This window comes from Chionomys nivalis, chromosome 19, assembly GCF_950005125.1.
Source record: "Chionomys nivalis chromosome 19, mChiNiv1.1, whole genome shotgun sequence".
Lineage (NCBI taxonomy): Eukaryota > Metazoa > Chordata > Mammalia > Rodentia > Cricetidae > Chionomys > Chionomys nivalis.
Window position 1 is genome coordinate 43402918 of NC_080104.1, and position 16732 is coordinate 43419649.

Sequence of the window (16732 nt, forward strand, 5' to 3'; positions counted from 1 at the left end):
GAAAGCACACTTTCCTCGTATGGCGTGCACTGATTTCCCATTTATTTTATTTATTAGTACTGTGGCTTGAACCCAGGGACTCATGCATGCTAAGGAAATGTTCTAATGAGCTAGATACTCCCCTGTTCCCAGATTTCCACTCTCACCATTCCCAAAAATGCCCAGCCACTCAAAAAGTTTTTAAGTCTCAGATGGGGAGAAAAAGGAGCTAGACAAAGCGACAGCACTTTTGACTGCCTCTACCGTTCTGGAGGCGGAGGCAGGAGCTTTTAAACCCTCAAGTAAATAATCTGCAATTGAAGCACCCAGGGGAAACTGAGGTAGAAGCACTACACTGATTTCCAAGGTTAGCCTGGGAGGTAGCAAATACCAGGCCAGCCACAGCTTTATATAACAAGATTGCCTCAAATACAAAATACAAAACAAAAACAAAAATGGGCCAGGTGGTGGTGGTGCATGCCTTTAATTCCAGACAGAGGCAGACAGATCTCTGAGTTTGAGGCCAGCCTGGTCTACAGAGCTGGTTCCAGGACATGCTACAAAGCTACAGAAAAACCCTGTCTCAAAAAACCTTAGCTGGGCGGTGGTGGCGCACACCTTTAATCCCAGCACTTGGGAGGCAGAGGCAGGTGGATCTCTGTGAGTTCGAGACCAGCCTGGTCTACAAGAGCTAGTTCCAGGACAGGCTCCAAAACCAGAAAAACCCTGTCTCGAAAAAACCAAAAACCCAAAACCTTAAAGAAAGCTATCCCAGTACCTGTTCTGAAAAATTAGTTAATGAAGGCAAAGTTCATCTGAGCCAAATAAGTAGTTCGTGCAAGTGCCCAGGGCTACACGAAGTCCACTCCCAGTACCACTGGGGCAGGATGAGGGTGAAAGTTGTCCATCCCCATTGCAGTCTGTTCCAGTGCCAGCCCCTTGACGATCTGCAGCTCAGTTCAGAGATGGGAGTTTAATAGGTTAAATCAGCAATCAATAAAGGTATTCAAAGGTTCAGTAAAGGTTCAGGGGAAAGAGACGTGGCTCGGTGTTTAGGGAGTGCATGTTCTTTACAGGGTATGGGTTCAGTTCCCAGTACCCATGCCAGGTGGCTTCCGATCTAACTCTGCACTCACCTGTACACACACACACAGGCAGGCATGCACACATGCAGTTAAAAATTGTTTAACCCTGAGAGCCATTCCAGAATGGGGAGATGGCTGCATGGCCATCTTGCTGCCAAGCCAGATGGCACGAATTTATCTTGACTTCCACATGAATCCCATAGCACATTCACATACAAAGATTTCAGAGAAGCACCCCCAAATCAAGTGGATCCTATAGAATCTGTAGGTAGAAGCCAGGTGCGGTGGTGCACCCTTGTGATTCCAGCACTAGGGAGGTAAAGGCAGTGGGGATCAGGAGTGCAAGGCTGCTCTCCAGAAGAAAGGAAAACCTAGAATCTTCATCAATAATACTTGCTGTTCTCGTGGAAGTCAGGCTTGGGTCACTAAGATGGCTCAGTGTGGAGGGTCACATACCACCAAGCCCGTGAACCTGAGTTATCTAGCACCTAGGATCCACCTGCACCACGTCCACAAGTTGTTCTGACCTCCGCAAGCATCGTGAGCATGTCCACGTGTGCACACACACACAATGTGCACACAAAGCAATAGATTAGGACTACAGTTCAGTTTGTCAATGGAATTGCTTGTCCACTTACTGTGGTTCTGGGAAAACCTTGGTAGTCCTCTCTACAGTCTAGCCACTTCCCCAGCCTCCTTTTATGGGCTTCACACAGCCCCCGCAGATTCCAAACTCAATCACAGGACACTGAAACTAGCTTGCCACTCTTAACCCAGGTCTAGAAATGCTATATGGTCCAAGTCCTCAAATAAAATAGTGGCTGGAGTGAAGGCTTGCTACTCTTGAACCTGAGTTTGGTTCGCTGTATCTACTCTAGACTTCTCTCAATCTGTTACTCAGCTCCAGAGGATCTGGCCTCCCCTCCTTTTCTGGCCTCCAGGCACCGAAACACACGTGATCTACACAAATACACATACACACAGTAATATATATGGAAATAAAAGCACTCATGAACCTGAGGCTAGTTGTCAGTCAGGGCTACTCAACTGACCGGTTTCAGTGTCCGTCCCCGCAACCCCCCCATGGTTTCAGTTTTGAAAAAAGGCCTTTGATATTCTTACTCCTTGCTCCATTTCTGGACACCCGGAAGGGTGATGTTTAGCATTTTGCATTATCCCTTTAGGGATAGCTTGCAGGTGTTAGGAGCTAAAGGATTAGCCCCAGCTAAAAACCCAGGGCTATTTTGCCACAGGTCACCTTGAAAGATAATTGGTAGAGCATTGGAGTCTGGCATCAGGGGTCAAGGAGAACTCCCAGCACTGCTGGTCCCATCCCAACCCCATCAGGGATACTACAGTCATATACACTCCACTGGTGCCATTATTAAATTGAGTGCTCCTGACTTGCAGCCAGTGTAATTATGTCTTTGGAGAATTATGACTGTCCAAAATGTATGAAACCAAGTACAAGTGAGCAATGTAATGAGAAATTAAAAGGCGGGACTGGAGAGATAGCTCAGTGGTTAAGAACGCTGGCTGCTCTTCCGGGACCCTAGATCAATTCCCAGTCACATGGTAAGACACAACTGTCTATAACTCCTGTTGTAGGAGATCTCACACCCTCACCTAGACATGCAGGTGGGCTAAACACCATTGTACATAAAATACAAATAAAAAACCTGTTGAGGTGCTGGGTGTGGTGGCACATGCCTTTTAACTCCAGCACTCGGGAAGCAGAGGCAGGTGAATCTCTGCAAGTTAGAGGCTAGCCTGGTCTACAGAGCAAATTCCATGACAGCCAAGGCTTCAACACTGAGAAACCCTGTCAAAAAAAAAAGGGGGGGGCAAACTGCTGAGGTGTGGTGATGAAGAATGTCCATTTAGTCTGCTCAAGGCTCCAGAGTGAACCCTGAGCACCACCCATAGGATTTTTAAAGAAAGCAAGTGGTTGTAATCTTGGCACTGGGGTGGCAGACATTATGAGGAGCCCTTGGACTTGTTGGACAGTCATTCTAAGGAATAGCGAGGAAGACATATCTGAAAAGGAATTTAGGATTCCAACACATCTCCTTCCCCCAACCAGGCTGGGTTCTGCCCCTCCAGCCCTCAAATTCTGCTCATCTGCAGGCTCAAAGAGCTGAACAGACCTCCCACACCACATCCTGATTCCACATCAATTACAGCCTCAGGCAAGTCATCTGGCCGCTTGGAGCCCCCACATTACTTCAATAGCTGGAGGCAGAACGTCTGGCAAGACAGCTTGTGTGTCAAGAGTTAAGGCAACGCTGGAAAGACCCAACACTCAATGCACAAACTAACCCGTTTCAAGACACCAATGTTGCCTGGCTGGACAGGACACACCCGTCATCCCAGAAGATGGAAGCAAGCTGCCTGTCAGGCAAGGATACAGTGAGACCATTTTCCAGATAAACAAAATAATGAATACAAAAAGATCAAACGAAGATACCAATGTTACTATATACGTACAGTTCCATACTGTGATCACAGAATTCAACCAATATCTGTATGGTACCCAATATCTATATGGAACTTCTGCTGGGTTCATGTTCAGTGTCTGTCTCTCATCTGTCTCTTCCTTCCCCACAGGCACACTTTTTTCTTTTGAAGGCCAGTGATGGCCCTTAATCCCAGCACTTGGGAAGCAAACAAAACAAAAACAAAAATGGGCCGGGTGGTGGTGGTGGTGCAAGCCTTTAATCCCACCACTGGAGAGGCAGAGGCAGACAGATCTCTGTGAGTTCGAGGCCAGCCTGGTCTACAAAGTGAATTCCAGGATAGCCAGAATGGTTACACAAAAAAACCCTGTCTTGAAAAAAAAATTCTCGCCGGGCGATGGTGGCACACGCCTTTAATCCCAGCACTCGGGAGGCAGAGGCAGGCGGATCTCTGTGAGTTCGAGACCAGCCTGGTCTACAGAGCTAGTTCCAGGACAGGCTCCAAAGCCACAGAGAAACCCTGTCTCGAAAAACCAAAAAAAAAAAAAAAGAAAAAGAAAAAAAAATTCTCATTTGTTAATCAGACTAAGAAATTAAAACTGCCCTTGTCTATCCTGTGAACACCTCATAAATAAATCTCTTCTGTAAGTATTTAGCTGTATTTAGTATTTGTTAGTATTTGTTGGTTTCAGGTCTTCCCCCCCGGAAAAATGCCAGACACTTTCCCTCTACCAAGAAGTGAGCTGCGGGTGTAGCAGATGACAAGGTGCTTGTTGAACTCTACCACACATCCCTAGGTTCCAGCTGCAGCTACACATGTTGGCACACACCTGTAATCCCAGTAATACAGAGAGGGTAAGAGACGGGAGGATGTGAAGATCATGGCTCTCAGCCTGGGCTCTTTCAGACCCTGTCTTGAACCTGCATCTGACACAAAGTGACCTCAACATGTAGTTTGCCCCCCTCCCCTCATCCCTTTTCCAGGTTAGAGTGCTGCAAGCCGAAATCTAATTAAAAGTTGTACTGGTAGCTAGTAATGAAGACATAGTCCACCTCCGCTTCCTACACGTTGACGGTGCAGCTCTTGGGAAACAGGCAGTCGGAGCTAGGTGGAGGCCAGCCTGGTATTATATAAATTCAGACAAAAGCCTATGCCTGAGAAGTCAATTCAATTCAATATGGAATATTGATGTTTTGGCAAAAGGGCATGTAACCAATTGAGTTCCAGGCCAGGGTTTCACAGAGAAACTGTCAAAAATAAAATTTTTAAAAATTTAAAAAGGAGCTAGAGAAATGGTTTGTGGCTAAGAGTACTGGCTATTCTTCCAGGGAACCCAGGTTCAATTCCCAGCATCCACGTGGTAGTTCCGTTCTGGGGGACCTGACACCTTCAGACATATGCAGAAAAACATTGATGCACATAAAGTAAAAATAAACTATTTTTTCTTTTAAATTGAATTTAAGGAGCTAGAGATGGCTCGACATTTCGGAGCACCTGCTCCACTTGCAGAGAGGACCTGGCTTCTATTATTGGCACCCACACTCGTATGCAGAAAATAAGCAAGTGTTTTGTAAATGGTCTTAATTTCTGGCACTTGGTTAAAAAAAAAAACTTGCAAATTACCTAAGAGATTCGCATACAGAGGCAGACATTTTGCTGTGTTCCTCTTATACGCAGGCTAGGCAACATCCCATGGCTTGGCTCAGCTGTAGCCTTGCCCTGTCCCAACCTCCCATCACCTCCTGTCTTGACCCCACCATTGCTCTTTAACAGAAAATTTGATCACAAAATAGGTTCATATATAAAATGATATAAAAACAAGCTGTAAAGTGTAAATAGATAAATGCAGAGGCCAAAAGCCTCTTAATACAGGGGGACAAGAAAATGGCTGTGTCATGGCTATCTCAACGGAAACCAAGAATTGTTTCACAAGGGTACAAACCAGCTTATTTACGGCATTCTGACACGGGGGAAAAAAATTCTTCTGCACAGACAGGAAGAACTGGTGAGCTCTGGCTGCCCCTGAGGACCAGTTACTGTGTGAGAATGTGAGCATGCATGGAGGCCAGAGGTCACGTCAACCTAACCTGCTCCTCAGGAGCCATTGACCTTGCTTTTTGAAACAGGGTCTCAGTGAACTAGGAGTTCACCTGTTTGGCCAGCCTGGCCAAATGCTGACCAAAACCAACTAGGGGGAGGAAAGATTTTGGGTTTGCAATGCTCCAATTACCACCCATCCTTAAAGGTCAGAGCATGAAGGCAAGAACTAAAACAGAGGTCCTGGAGGAGGAATACTGCTTATTAGACTAGTTGTTGTCTTTTTCCTGGTTTTCCAAGACAGGGTGTTTCTGTGTAGCCCTGGCGGTTCTAGAATTGCCTCTGCCTTGGGAGTGTTGGAATTAAAAGGTGTGCCCACCACATCTGGACAGATCATGAGGCAAGCAGCCTAGCGATAAGTTGTCTCCTAAAACAAAGCCAAGGGGCATGAAGATAAGCAATTAAAGAAAGGCCAGTTTTAGCTACATAGTAACTTCGAGAGGCCAGCTCTTGTCTCAAAATAACTTTTTTAAATTTACATTTACTAGAGCCCAGGTGCTGTGGCCCACGCTTTTAATTCCAGCACTTGGGAGGCGGAGGAGGTGGGTCTGAGTTTTAGGGCTGCCTGGTCTAGAGTTGGTTCCAGGACTGCCAAGGTAACACATGGAAACACTGTTGCAAAAGGAAAAAAAATCATGGCGCAGGACCTCCGTCCTCTACCTCTAAGCTGTCAGACCTAAAGCCAAGCACATTAACCACTGATCTGTCCCTCTTTGGTTCCCAGGACTTTCTAATGTCTAATGTCTATCATCAAGGTAGTGGTGCCCAGCTTCAGTTCTCCACTAAAAGCAACTCCCCTGGGATCTGGTGCCGCAGAGTGAAGACAGTGCCAGAAATACACTGGCTGTAGGTACTAGTTAATTTCGAGATAATCTAGAAATCAAATAGAGGGGACTTGGGTAATCATTGGAAGAATCCACATTTAGCATGCTAACAGGCATGATACCTATTCAATCCCTCAGATTAAATAATACTAACAAGAGACTGGCCCATCTGATATAATAAAAGTCCAGGAGTTCAGCCAGAACAATTCTGTCTCAAAAAATAAATAAATAAAAATTCTCAGCTCGGCCGGGCGGTGGTGGTGCACGCCTTTAATCCCAACACTCGGGAGGCAGAGGTAGGCGGATCTCTGTGAGTTCGAGGCCAGCCTGGTCTACAAGAGCTAGTTCCGGGATGGGCACCAAAGCTACAGAGAAACCCTGTCTCGAAAAACCAAAAAAAAAAAAAAATTCTCAGCTCAGCTCGGCAACTGAATTCAGGTAGATCTCAGTTCAAGGCCAGCCTAGTCTATAAATGGAGTTCCAGGACAAGTCAGAGCTGTTACACGGAGATACTGTCTCAACAACTAAGTTAAAATTCTAAAGCAATTAAAAATTCACACAAGCCGGGCGGTGGTGGCACACGCCTTAAATCCCAGCACTTGGGAGGCAGAGGCAGGAGGATCTCTGTGAGTTCGAGACCACCCTGGTCTACAAGAGCTAGTTCCAGGACAGGCTCCAAAACCACAGAGAAACCCTGTCTCGAAAAAACCAAAAAAAAAAAAAAAAAAAAAAAATTCACACAATACCTTTTTTTTTGGGGGGGGGGGTCACAGTATAGCCCAGGTTGGCCTCAAATTTACTGTACCCTTCATTGTATGTGGACCCATGGCTGTCACACACATGATGGAGTTGACAATTGGTTCTTTCCTTCCACTAAGCAAGTCCCAGATTGCAAACTCACGTAATCAGACTGGGGGCCGAGGGGAGAGGGGCATGGCATGTACATTGCCCTACTGAGACATTCATGCAGGTGTAGGGCTCAGGACCTGAAGCACGGGTGTCAGGCTGGAGACTGTGGTGATCCTAGCCTAGCTACATGCAACCTTGGCTATACCAAATCAATCAAGATAAAAAGGCTGAGCTTGCTAGAAGGGCTCAGTTCAATTCCCAGCATCGCTCCTTCACAAGACATCATTCACAAGTTCTTGGAGATGTTCATGGAGATGAACATTTTATGGGGGGGGGGTCTCCAAACCCTGAAGACACACCCACCCACATGGCTGCTCCCTCACCTGTACCAAAGAAGTGGAATCCGGCTTCTTTTTGAGCACCTCACATTTCCTCTTCTTGCAGATCTGGTGGCTGTTCTTTCTGTTCATGCAGTAGGTACATTCACCGCAGTTGGTCTTCTGTTGGCAGGGCTCACAGACCCCACACGGCTTGCGTTTCTTCCTCTCCACCATTGGCGGTGTCAGTTTTTGTGAAGAGGTACTGGCCTGTGACACTGGCATAGACATCCCAGTAGCTTTACCATCAGTGGAGCTGGCCGTGTTGACCTGAGAAATCCCCCCTTCCACTTTGCTGGAGGTAGCCTGAGGGTCCTGGGTAAGATCCAGGGGAGCATGCTGGAGTCCACTCTCAGGGTCAATGGTAAACCCTTGCGTGTTCGGTGGAGAAGGGTTTGCACAAAACTGCTTCTCATCTTGTACACTGGTTGCAGCTATTGCTGGAGGTATTGAACTTATCTCGGAGTTTGCTGGAACATGCCCTGAGTCCAAAGTTAAAGGGATAGCACCTTGGACCTCAAGCCCACAGGAGGCATAGCTGTGGGGCTCGGGCCCAGGAGGAGTACTGTAGGTAGCCAATGGGACTATAGGGTTTGGAAGGAAGACAGGCAGATCTGGGGGAGCAGCCATATTCACATTCATAGTTCCTTGTTGGGTTAGCATAGTTATAGCACCAAGATCCTCTGGTAGGCCTGAAACCTTGCCCAGGGCCTCACCAGGAACTAAGTTAGCACCAGGAAATACCCACTGACGTGGGAGAGCACTAAAAGCCTGTCCTAGGACAGAAATGGCATCCAGAAATTGATCTGGGTAGCAACCACCTTGATCTGGGTTAGTTTTGAGGGTTCCTTCTTGGGGTTTAGCACCAAGTGTATCTTGATATGGGTAGCAACCACCTTGATCTGGGTTAGTTTTGAGGGTTCCTTCTTGGGGTTTAGCACCAAGTGTATCTTGATCTGGGTAGCATCCACCTTGATCTGAGTTAGTTTTGAGGGTTCCTTCTTGGGGTTTAGCACCAAGTGTATCTTGATCTGGGTAGCATCCACCTTGATCTGAGTTAGTTTTGAGGGTTTCTCCTTGGGGTTTAGCACCAAATGTATTTTGATCTGGATAGCATCCACCTTGATCTGGGTTAGTTTTGAGGGTTCCTTCTTGGGGTTTAGCACCAAAGGTATTTTGATCTGGGTAGCATCCACCTTGATTTGGGTTAGTTTTGAGGATTCCCTCTTGGGGTTTAGCACCAAATATATATTGATCTGTATAGCATCCACCTTGGTCAGGGTTAGTTTGGAGGGTTTCTTCTTGGAGTTTAGCACCAAGTGTATCAGGCTGTGAGCCTGCCAAGAGGAATCTTATCAGAGCTGTGGGATACACAGACCCATCAAGAGACATGCAGTTTTTAAGGTCCAATTCAGGTAGAATCTTAAAACTGGAGGTGGGAAAGCAATTAGATTCATTTCCCACAGGATTCAGGGGAGGATCTGATAGCTTAAGAGAGTTTACTTGTGACCCCAAGTCTTCAAACTGATTGCTAGTGTTTTTCTGAGAGGTGACTTCGGGCGTTGATCTTTGGGACAAAGGCGCACACTCCTGAGGGGACGTGCTGACATCTGATGTCTGAAGAGCGAGTAGTCCTTCACAGTGTGTCCCTTCCAGTGGCCCAGAAGGAATATCTGTTGCAGGACAGCTTTGGGAACCTTCTATTGTTTGAGGCCAAGACTGGGTTATCTCTTGGATCTCACTTTCAACTAAACACAAGCTCTCTTCACCAATTAAGTTCTCCGGATCTGGGGACGTGGTGGGGTCTTGGCTGGGGATGCAATCATTTTCCGAGTGCTCTGCCACCACGTCATCCTGGGTCTCGTCATCCTGGGTCTCGCGAGGACACTGCTGCTTCGAAACACTCTTAGCGGGTGACACTTTCTTCGGTCTGGGTGTAACGACTGAGCTCTGGGAGAGTCGCCTGATCAGAGAGCTTCTTCGTAGAGACATTGTAAAACCACTGGCAGCTAAGGACTCTGGACTCTCAACTTGGGTCCTATCCTGATTCATTCTGGCTGCCCCAGCTCTGGTCAGAAGGCTTCTGGGTGGTGTGGGGCTTTTGTCTTCTGGTTCTTTCTTACCATCTCTTTGAGTTACTTGGTTCAGCTTTCCAGGGTTCAGCTTCCCTGACTCCCCATGTTTGACACCCTGCTTTAATGTCATTTTCTTCTTCTGTAGACCTGTCCTGACTGCTTTGGAAGGCTTTGCATGGCGGGATCGAGACATGGCTGCGGAGTGGGAAGCGATGCAAGGATGTAGGGCCCAGAATCATTGGTCCTTTCCAAAAGCCTTCCTTCTGAGGAGAAACAGGGCTGTTGCCACGTCCGGTCACGTGAGGTTTTTGGTCTAAAAAAAAAAAAAACCAAAAACATTGTTATTAGTCCTTTGTACTCAACTAGAAAGATATTTGCTAAAATTAAGCAGCAGAATGTGTACCGTCAAAGAATATACAGATAGGCCGGGCGGTGGTGGCGCACGCCTTTAATCCCAGCACTTGGGAGGCAGAGGCAGGCGGATCTCTGTGAGTTCGAGACCAGCCTGGTCTGCAAGAGCTAGTTCCAGGACAGGCTCCAAAGCCAGAGAAACCCTGTCTCGAAAAACCAAAAAAAAAAAAAAAAAAAAAAAAAAAAAAATATACAGATAGATTTAACTGGGCAGAAGGGCTCAGATTTCTATTCCCAGCATTTGGGAGTTGTGGAATATCCTGTACTGAGTCAAAAAGCTGTTTCAGTGGCTCCCACCAGCAATACCAGAAATTGAGGCACAGCAGGATAACCAGGGACCATTCACAGCTACAGTGAATAAGTCCAGTCTGGATGACATGAGATCTTGTCCAAAAAAAAAAAAAAAAAAGCTAGGATGGCTTTCTCAGGACCTGGGCTCAATTTCTAGGGCCCACATTGCAGCTCACAACTGTCTGTGACTTCAGTCCCAGGGCATCTCATGCCATCTTCTGGCATCTGGGTGCAGTAACTTGATGTACATAAAGAGGACAAACACTCATATTTTGTTTTATTTTTTCGAGACAAAGTTTCTCCGTATGACCTCATCTGTCCTTTATACCAGGCTCGCCTCCCTCGTGCTAGGAACTAAAGGTGTGCACCACCATCGCCCAGCTCTGGCATTTGTTCTTTAAAAGAATAATTTACTGAAATTTTATGTGCATTACTGTTTGCCTGCATGTGCTACCATAGGAAGCCAAGGGATCTTTCCAGTGTGCTTATCCTGCAGGTAACCTGTGCACCAACACACATAGGGGGCGCTATAACTCCAGAGTTACAACACCTCCGTGATCTGAGGACACCCGTACTCTTATGTGCACAGATTCTCAGACACAATGTGAGCCAAGAACTGTTTCCATTATGAAATGACATTCATTCCAGTCTCAAATTTAGCAGGGTCAAGGTACAGTTTTTAATCTCTCATCAAGACAGCAGGACTAAAAAATATAGAAGCATATAATCTAGGTGCTGAAAAGAAAATTAAAACTCATCTTATGTGAGCCAGCAGTCTGGGTACTCCAGAGGGTGTCCCAAATCTGCTTTTGGAAGCCGTTTACAAACTGATCAATGCTTTTTTTCCTTTTTTTTTTTTTTTTTTTTTGGTTTTTCGAGACAGGGTTTCTCTGTGGTTTTGGAGTCTGTCCTGGAACTAGCTCTTGTAGACCAGGATGGTCTCGAACTCACAGAGATCCGCATGCCTCTGCCTCCCGAGTGCTGGGATTAAAGGCGTGCGCCACCACCGCCCAGCATCAATGCTATTTTTAATTGAAGTGTTTAAGAAACTCAGAGTGGCCAGGCGGTGGTGGCGCACGCCTTTAATCCCAGCACTCGGGAGGCAGAGACAGGCAGATCTCTGTGAGTTCGAGGCCAGCCTGGTCTACAAGAGCTAGTTCCAGGACAGGCTCCAAAGCAAGACAGAGAGAAACCCTGTCTAAAAAAAAAAAGAAAGAAAGAAAAAAAGAAAATCCAAGACCTAGAGTGAGCTCCACTGGCCTGTCCAACTGAGACCCTCTCACAGTGAAAGGAAAAGGAGCTAGGAACACAGCTCAGTGGTGAGCGTTTTGCCTTTGTCCAAAGTCCTACGTTTAATCCTTAAAAGAAGTTTTGGTATTTCTGAATGTTTTATCCTAACCTCCAGATTTATCCAAGTAAGGCCGGGTGATGGTGGTGCACGCCTTTAATCCCAGCACTCGGGAGGCAGAAACAGGCGGATCTCTGTGAGCTTGAGACCAGCCCGAGACCAGCCTGGTCTACAGAGCTAGTTCCAGGACAGGCTCCAAAGCCACAGAGAAACCCTGTCTCGAAAAACCAAAAAAAAAAAAAAAAAAAAAAAAAAAAAAAACCAAACAAACAAACAAACAAAAAAACAGATTTATCCAAGTATATCAATGCAATATAGTATTGTCTAAGAAAATACACCCGGTACCACCTTTAATAAAAACACAGAACAGGCCCAGGGAGAACCATGTGTGTAATCAATACAATTAATATAGGACAAAAGTTCCGATTGTCCTGGGAGGAAACCATCAGCCTTGGGCTGGAGAAATGGCCCTGACTGGCTCTTCTTCCAGAGGACCTGGGTTCAATTCCCAGCAACTACATGGCAGCTCACAACTATAACTTTAGTTTCAGGGGACCCGACACCCATGGCAAATACCAATGCACACTTAAAAAAAAAAAAAAAAGCCTGGGGGGGGTGGTACTCAGTACTCAGAGGCAGATGGATCTCTGAGTTTGATGACTAACCTGATCTACAGAGGGAGTTCCAGGACAGCCACCAACCAACACATCTGAGACAGGAAACATGGGGTCTGGGGTAGAATTCAAGACCTGGAACATGCTAATCCCAGCTAGGTCTTCCCACCCAACCAACACAGGGTCTCGCTAAGTGGCAAACTCGGTCAAGAACTTAAAATCCTTCTCAAAACCTCACTCAAGTGCTGGGATTGTGGGTATGTGCCACCATAATATAAATTTATCTAGCCTAATTAGTCAATAGATTAAATGATTAAAACATTGCCTCAACAGGCCAGCCTGGTCTACAAGACATAGTTCTAGGGCAGTCACAGCTGTTAGAGAAACATCGCCTCAAAATACAAAATAAAACAAAAAAAGTGCCTCCATATGCAGATTTTCCAATTTTTTTTTTTAAATAAAAGCATTTAACATATTTTTTTAATAAAACTATTTTGGGGCAGTGGTGGTGCACACCTTTAATCCCAACACTTGGGAGGCAGACACAGGTGGTTCTCTACGATCAGCATGGTCTACAGAGCTAGTTCCAGGACCGTCTGGACTGTTACATAGAGAAACCCCTTCTGAATCAAAAAAAAGAATCCCCTCTCAATGTCCATCCCTCCTCTTTCAGATTCTCTGGAAGTCCCCTGGGCAGGCAGTGGCTGCAGCACGGATGTAACCACTGAGCCCAGATGTCAATTTGAAATTACACTACAGTCCTTCCTGCTACCAGCAGTGGTCCAAAGCATCATTTGCATGCCTAGGGCTACTTGCAAGCTGATTTCTGTCCCAGAATTTAAAGGCACCTTCGCCTGACCAAAATAGAATGAAAGACAAAACATTTAAAAAAAAAAAAGTTGCCACTGGGCTCGGGGTTTTCCCCACAACTAAATTCTACGTAGAATAGAAGGAGGGGCCAGTGGTTGCTGACTGTTCCCAGACAGTTCACTGCCCAGGAAATGTGAAAGCATGGGGCACTCGATAGGCTGCTCAGGGGAAAGCAGCAGAAAGCCAGCAGATGCAGCCTCTTTCCATATGTAAAACACCCTGACACCCCACAGAGGCAAATAGAGCCAAAAGGAAAGGGGGAAAAAATGGAGGTAGAAAGACCCATCCAAAAGCAAGAAAGACGGTGAGTAAAAACCAAGGATCAGTATTTTATGATAAAAGATGAATAGAAAACTTTAAAAGTATCTGGGTGGTCATTGCACAGGCCTTTTAGTCCCAGCATTCGGGCGGCAGAAGCAGGAGAATCTCTGTGAGTTAGAGGCCAGGCTCATCTGCAGAGTGAGTTCCAAAGAAAAAGAAATCCAAATGCCTGTGCAAGGCCCAAGAATTCACAGGAATAATGTGAGAAGTTCGCAGAAGAGAACCTGAGGTAGGGTATGGGGAGACAAGGAGATTCGAATGACCTACAGGTTTAAAAAAAAAAAAGTGAGAAGAAGAAATGAAGGAGACAGGAAGGATGTGTCCAAGGTGGGGGAGGGCAAACAAACTAGATAAGGAAGATTGCAGAAGGAAGGGAGACAAAGGGGAAAGAGGTTGTCTCCAAACCTCTGACCCACCCCTTCTGGGGAAGCAGGCCTAAGAGCAATAGTTAACTCATTAAAATTTGAAGTCTAGCCTACTAGTCTGCAAAGACTGTATCCTATTCCTCCAAAAGCTTTAAGATTGAAATTATAATTAAAACAGAAAATAAGACCCTAATTAAAAATGTTTAATTGGGGGAAAATCTGCAGTCAGTCAGCACCGCAGGAGGACAAGTGAAGCAGCTGCATCCCTGGAAGGTTGAGGTGTGGGGGGGACAGCAGCAGGCTGAAATCCCATCTAAACGCCTAGACAGAGACACCAGGTGGATGGGTCTGCGGTCCCAAGAGTCAAGAGGCTAAAGTCACAGGTTCGAGGCCAGCTTCTGCCAGTAAGGTTCAAGCCAGCCTGGAGTGAAACTGTCTCTCGAATAAATTCTTTAAAACCGACACCATAATCTAGGAAACCACAATCTATATCATCTGAGTTTGTTTTAATTAAATAATATTGGCTGATCTACCAACATTAAACTTTATGAGGCCGCTTAATTAGCTACAATTCTTGATCTCTCTCTCTTTTTTTTCCTTGGGTTTTTTCGAGACAGGGTTTCTCTGTAGCTTTGGAGCCTGTCCTGGAACTCCCTTTGTAGACCAGGCTGGCCTCGAACTCACATAGATCAGCCTGCCTCTGCCTCCCGAGTGCTGGGATTAAAGGCGTGCACCACCACCGCCCGGCTAATTCTTGATCTCTTGATTGGGTTAGGCATCCTTTCCAAACTGTTTTGGCCCTAAAGAAACTAAGCCATGGCGGGGGGGGGGGGGGGGGGGGGGGCTGCTCTCCAGCGCCCCCCATCCATCCAGTGAGCGCTCAGCTGCAAACATTTCTTTACTAACCTGTCACCAAGGAATTGAAGAAATCTAACTTAAAGCCTGGGGGCGTGGGGGGGGGGGCTATAGCGAGAGGCTTAAGTGACAATGCGCTCAGGTTCGTTGGTTCACTTGCATAGAACGGTGGGGAGCCCAAGAGTGGGTGAGTGGTGGTGGTGGGGGTTATTCCAGTGCTGGGAATCCTTATTCCAGCATTTAGCATTATCTGTCTTCTGCATTAAATCTTCTCAGAGACACATTTAACTTTTACTGGGTCAGAAATGGCCTCCCAGTTCATAATGGGTGCCTAGCGCTGGGACGGTTCTTTCCTGACTTGGTCCAGTGTACCTGTGGGGAAACCCCGGAGGTGAGAGAAAGAAAAGCTTAGTTGCCTTATCGTTTATTTGAAACTGGGTCTACTATATAGTCAGGTTTGCCTAAAACTCATAGAACAGGCTGACCTCAAATTCAGGGAGATTCGCTTGCCTTCCCCTCAAGTGCTGAGATCAAAGGCGTGAACACCACTCAAGAGAATCGGAGATTTTCTTCCCTACCCCGCGGAGTAGGCGGTGGTCCTACAGCCCAGGAGGCAGGACCCGAAGCTCACGTGCAGCACGAACCTGTCTTTGGCACTCACTCCCTGCCATTACACCCTCGGTTCCCTCTCCAGGATCCCAGACCCTGCGGAAATCCCGGCAAGCACACTCTCCCTTGCTTCTCACCCTCCCGCCTCCCCGCCAACCTTCTCCGAACCTTGTGGTCCCTTGCACTCCCGCAGTGGCGCCCCTGCACAGTCCCCAATCCCTAGCGTTTCCCACAGCCGCCCTCCGCGGAAAGGGAGCGCTCTCGAACGCGGGACACTTCTGCACGCGACAGCTCGTACACGTCCCTACTTGGGAAAACTCTCGCCTCCCCGCGGGCTGAGACACCCGGACTTTCTCCAAGTGCCTGGCTCTGAGAACACCAGTTCGGGGACCTCCCGGAGGCCAAAGTTGCGCTTCCTCTACGTGATTTCTGGCTGATTCCGAGACTGGGGGGAATCTCCATGAGAACCCGCTGGAACCGCGGCTAAGCTTCTGGGGAGCGCTGTAAGGTCCCCCGCCGGGAGCATTGTTAGCTACCCGCCACAAAACACCCGGAGCGGCCCGGGGTAGGAGGTCGCGGCGAGGAGCTGGCCCACGAGTCATCACCCGGCATCTACGGATGCGGAGTCCCAGCCCGGTAGAGATCCGCCCCCCAAACACCAGTCCCGCCAGAGTTTTAGCGCCCTCTCCCCGCACCCACGCCCTCTGCGGCCGCCCCAGCTCACCCTAGGCGGCCTCTGGATCCTAGGACAGCGCGGGTCTCCCCTGCTCCCAGCCTGCACTAGCCCTTGGGCAAACTTTCCAGTTGGTCTCCGTCCGCACAACTTCGGAGTCTAGGGCTCCGGCGTGTGCCGGGGATTGCGGGCCTAGGATGGACACTTACCATCTGGCTCGGTCAGGGCCCAAACACCCGGGGTGGGCAGCTGCTCCCCCAATGTCCGCGGTGGAGAGGCAGGTAGAGGTGCATGACTAAGAAGTGGAGAGGGTGTCCAGAGGCGAGTGCAGACCCCGGAGTTGAAACTCCAGTTGCAGCGTGCACAAAGTGGTGCTAGGAGCGGAGTGCACGGCTATTCTCGGCCAGGTCAGCCCCCAGAGTAGCGGTGTCTCCCCAGGACAGACCTCAAGGAGTGTAGCTGGGGCTCAGCTTTGGCTGGACCCTGCACCGCTGAGCGAGAAGCAAAACGCGAGCTGGATTCTCCCAAACCGGAGCTGGACTCCTCTCGACCCTTCCTCCTTCGGTTCTTCACTCCCTCCCCTTTCCCAAAATCCCGGCCACACTCCCTCCCCCTTTTCTTAGGTCAAAGGA

At 47.7% G+C, this 16732-nt stretch overlaps 1 protein-coding gene across 1 annotated transcript in view; it reads right to left on the bottom strand.

The window, feature by feature from the left end:
* Tet1 (tet methylcytosine dioxygenase 1) overlaps positions 1-9936 on the bottom strand; it is a 50992-nt gene extending 41056 nt beyond the window's left edge. Inside the window, exons 1-2 of the mRNA XM_057751321.1 lie at positions 8985-9936; positions 7675-8543 (exon numbers count right to left, since the gene is read on the bottom strand). Coding sequence (XP_057607304.1) covers positions 7675-8543; positions 8985-9936 — 1821 coding nt within the window. The remainder of the gene's footprint in view (positions 1-7674; positions 8544-8984) is intronic.
* Positions 9937-16732: the final 6796 nt, after the last annotated feature.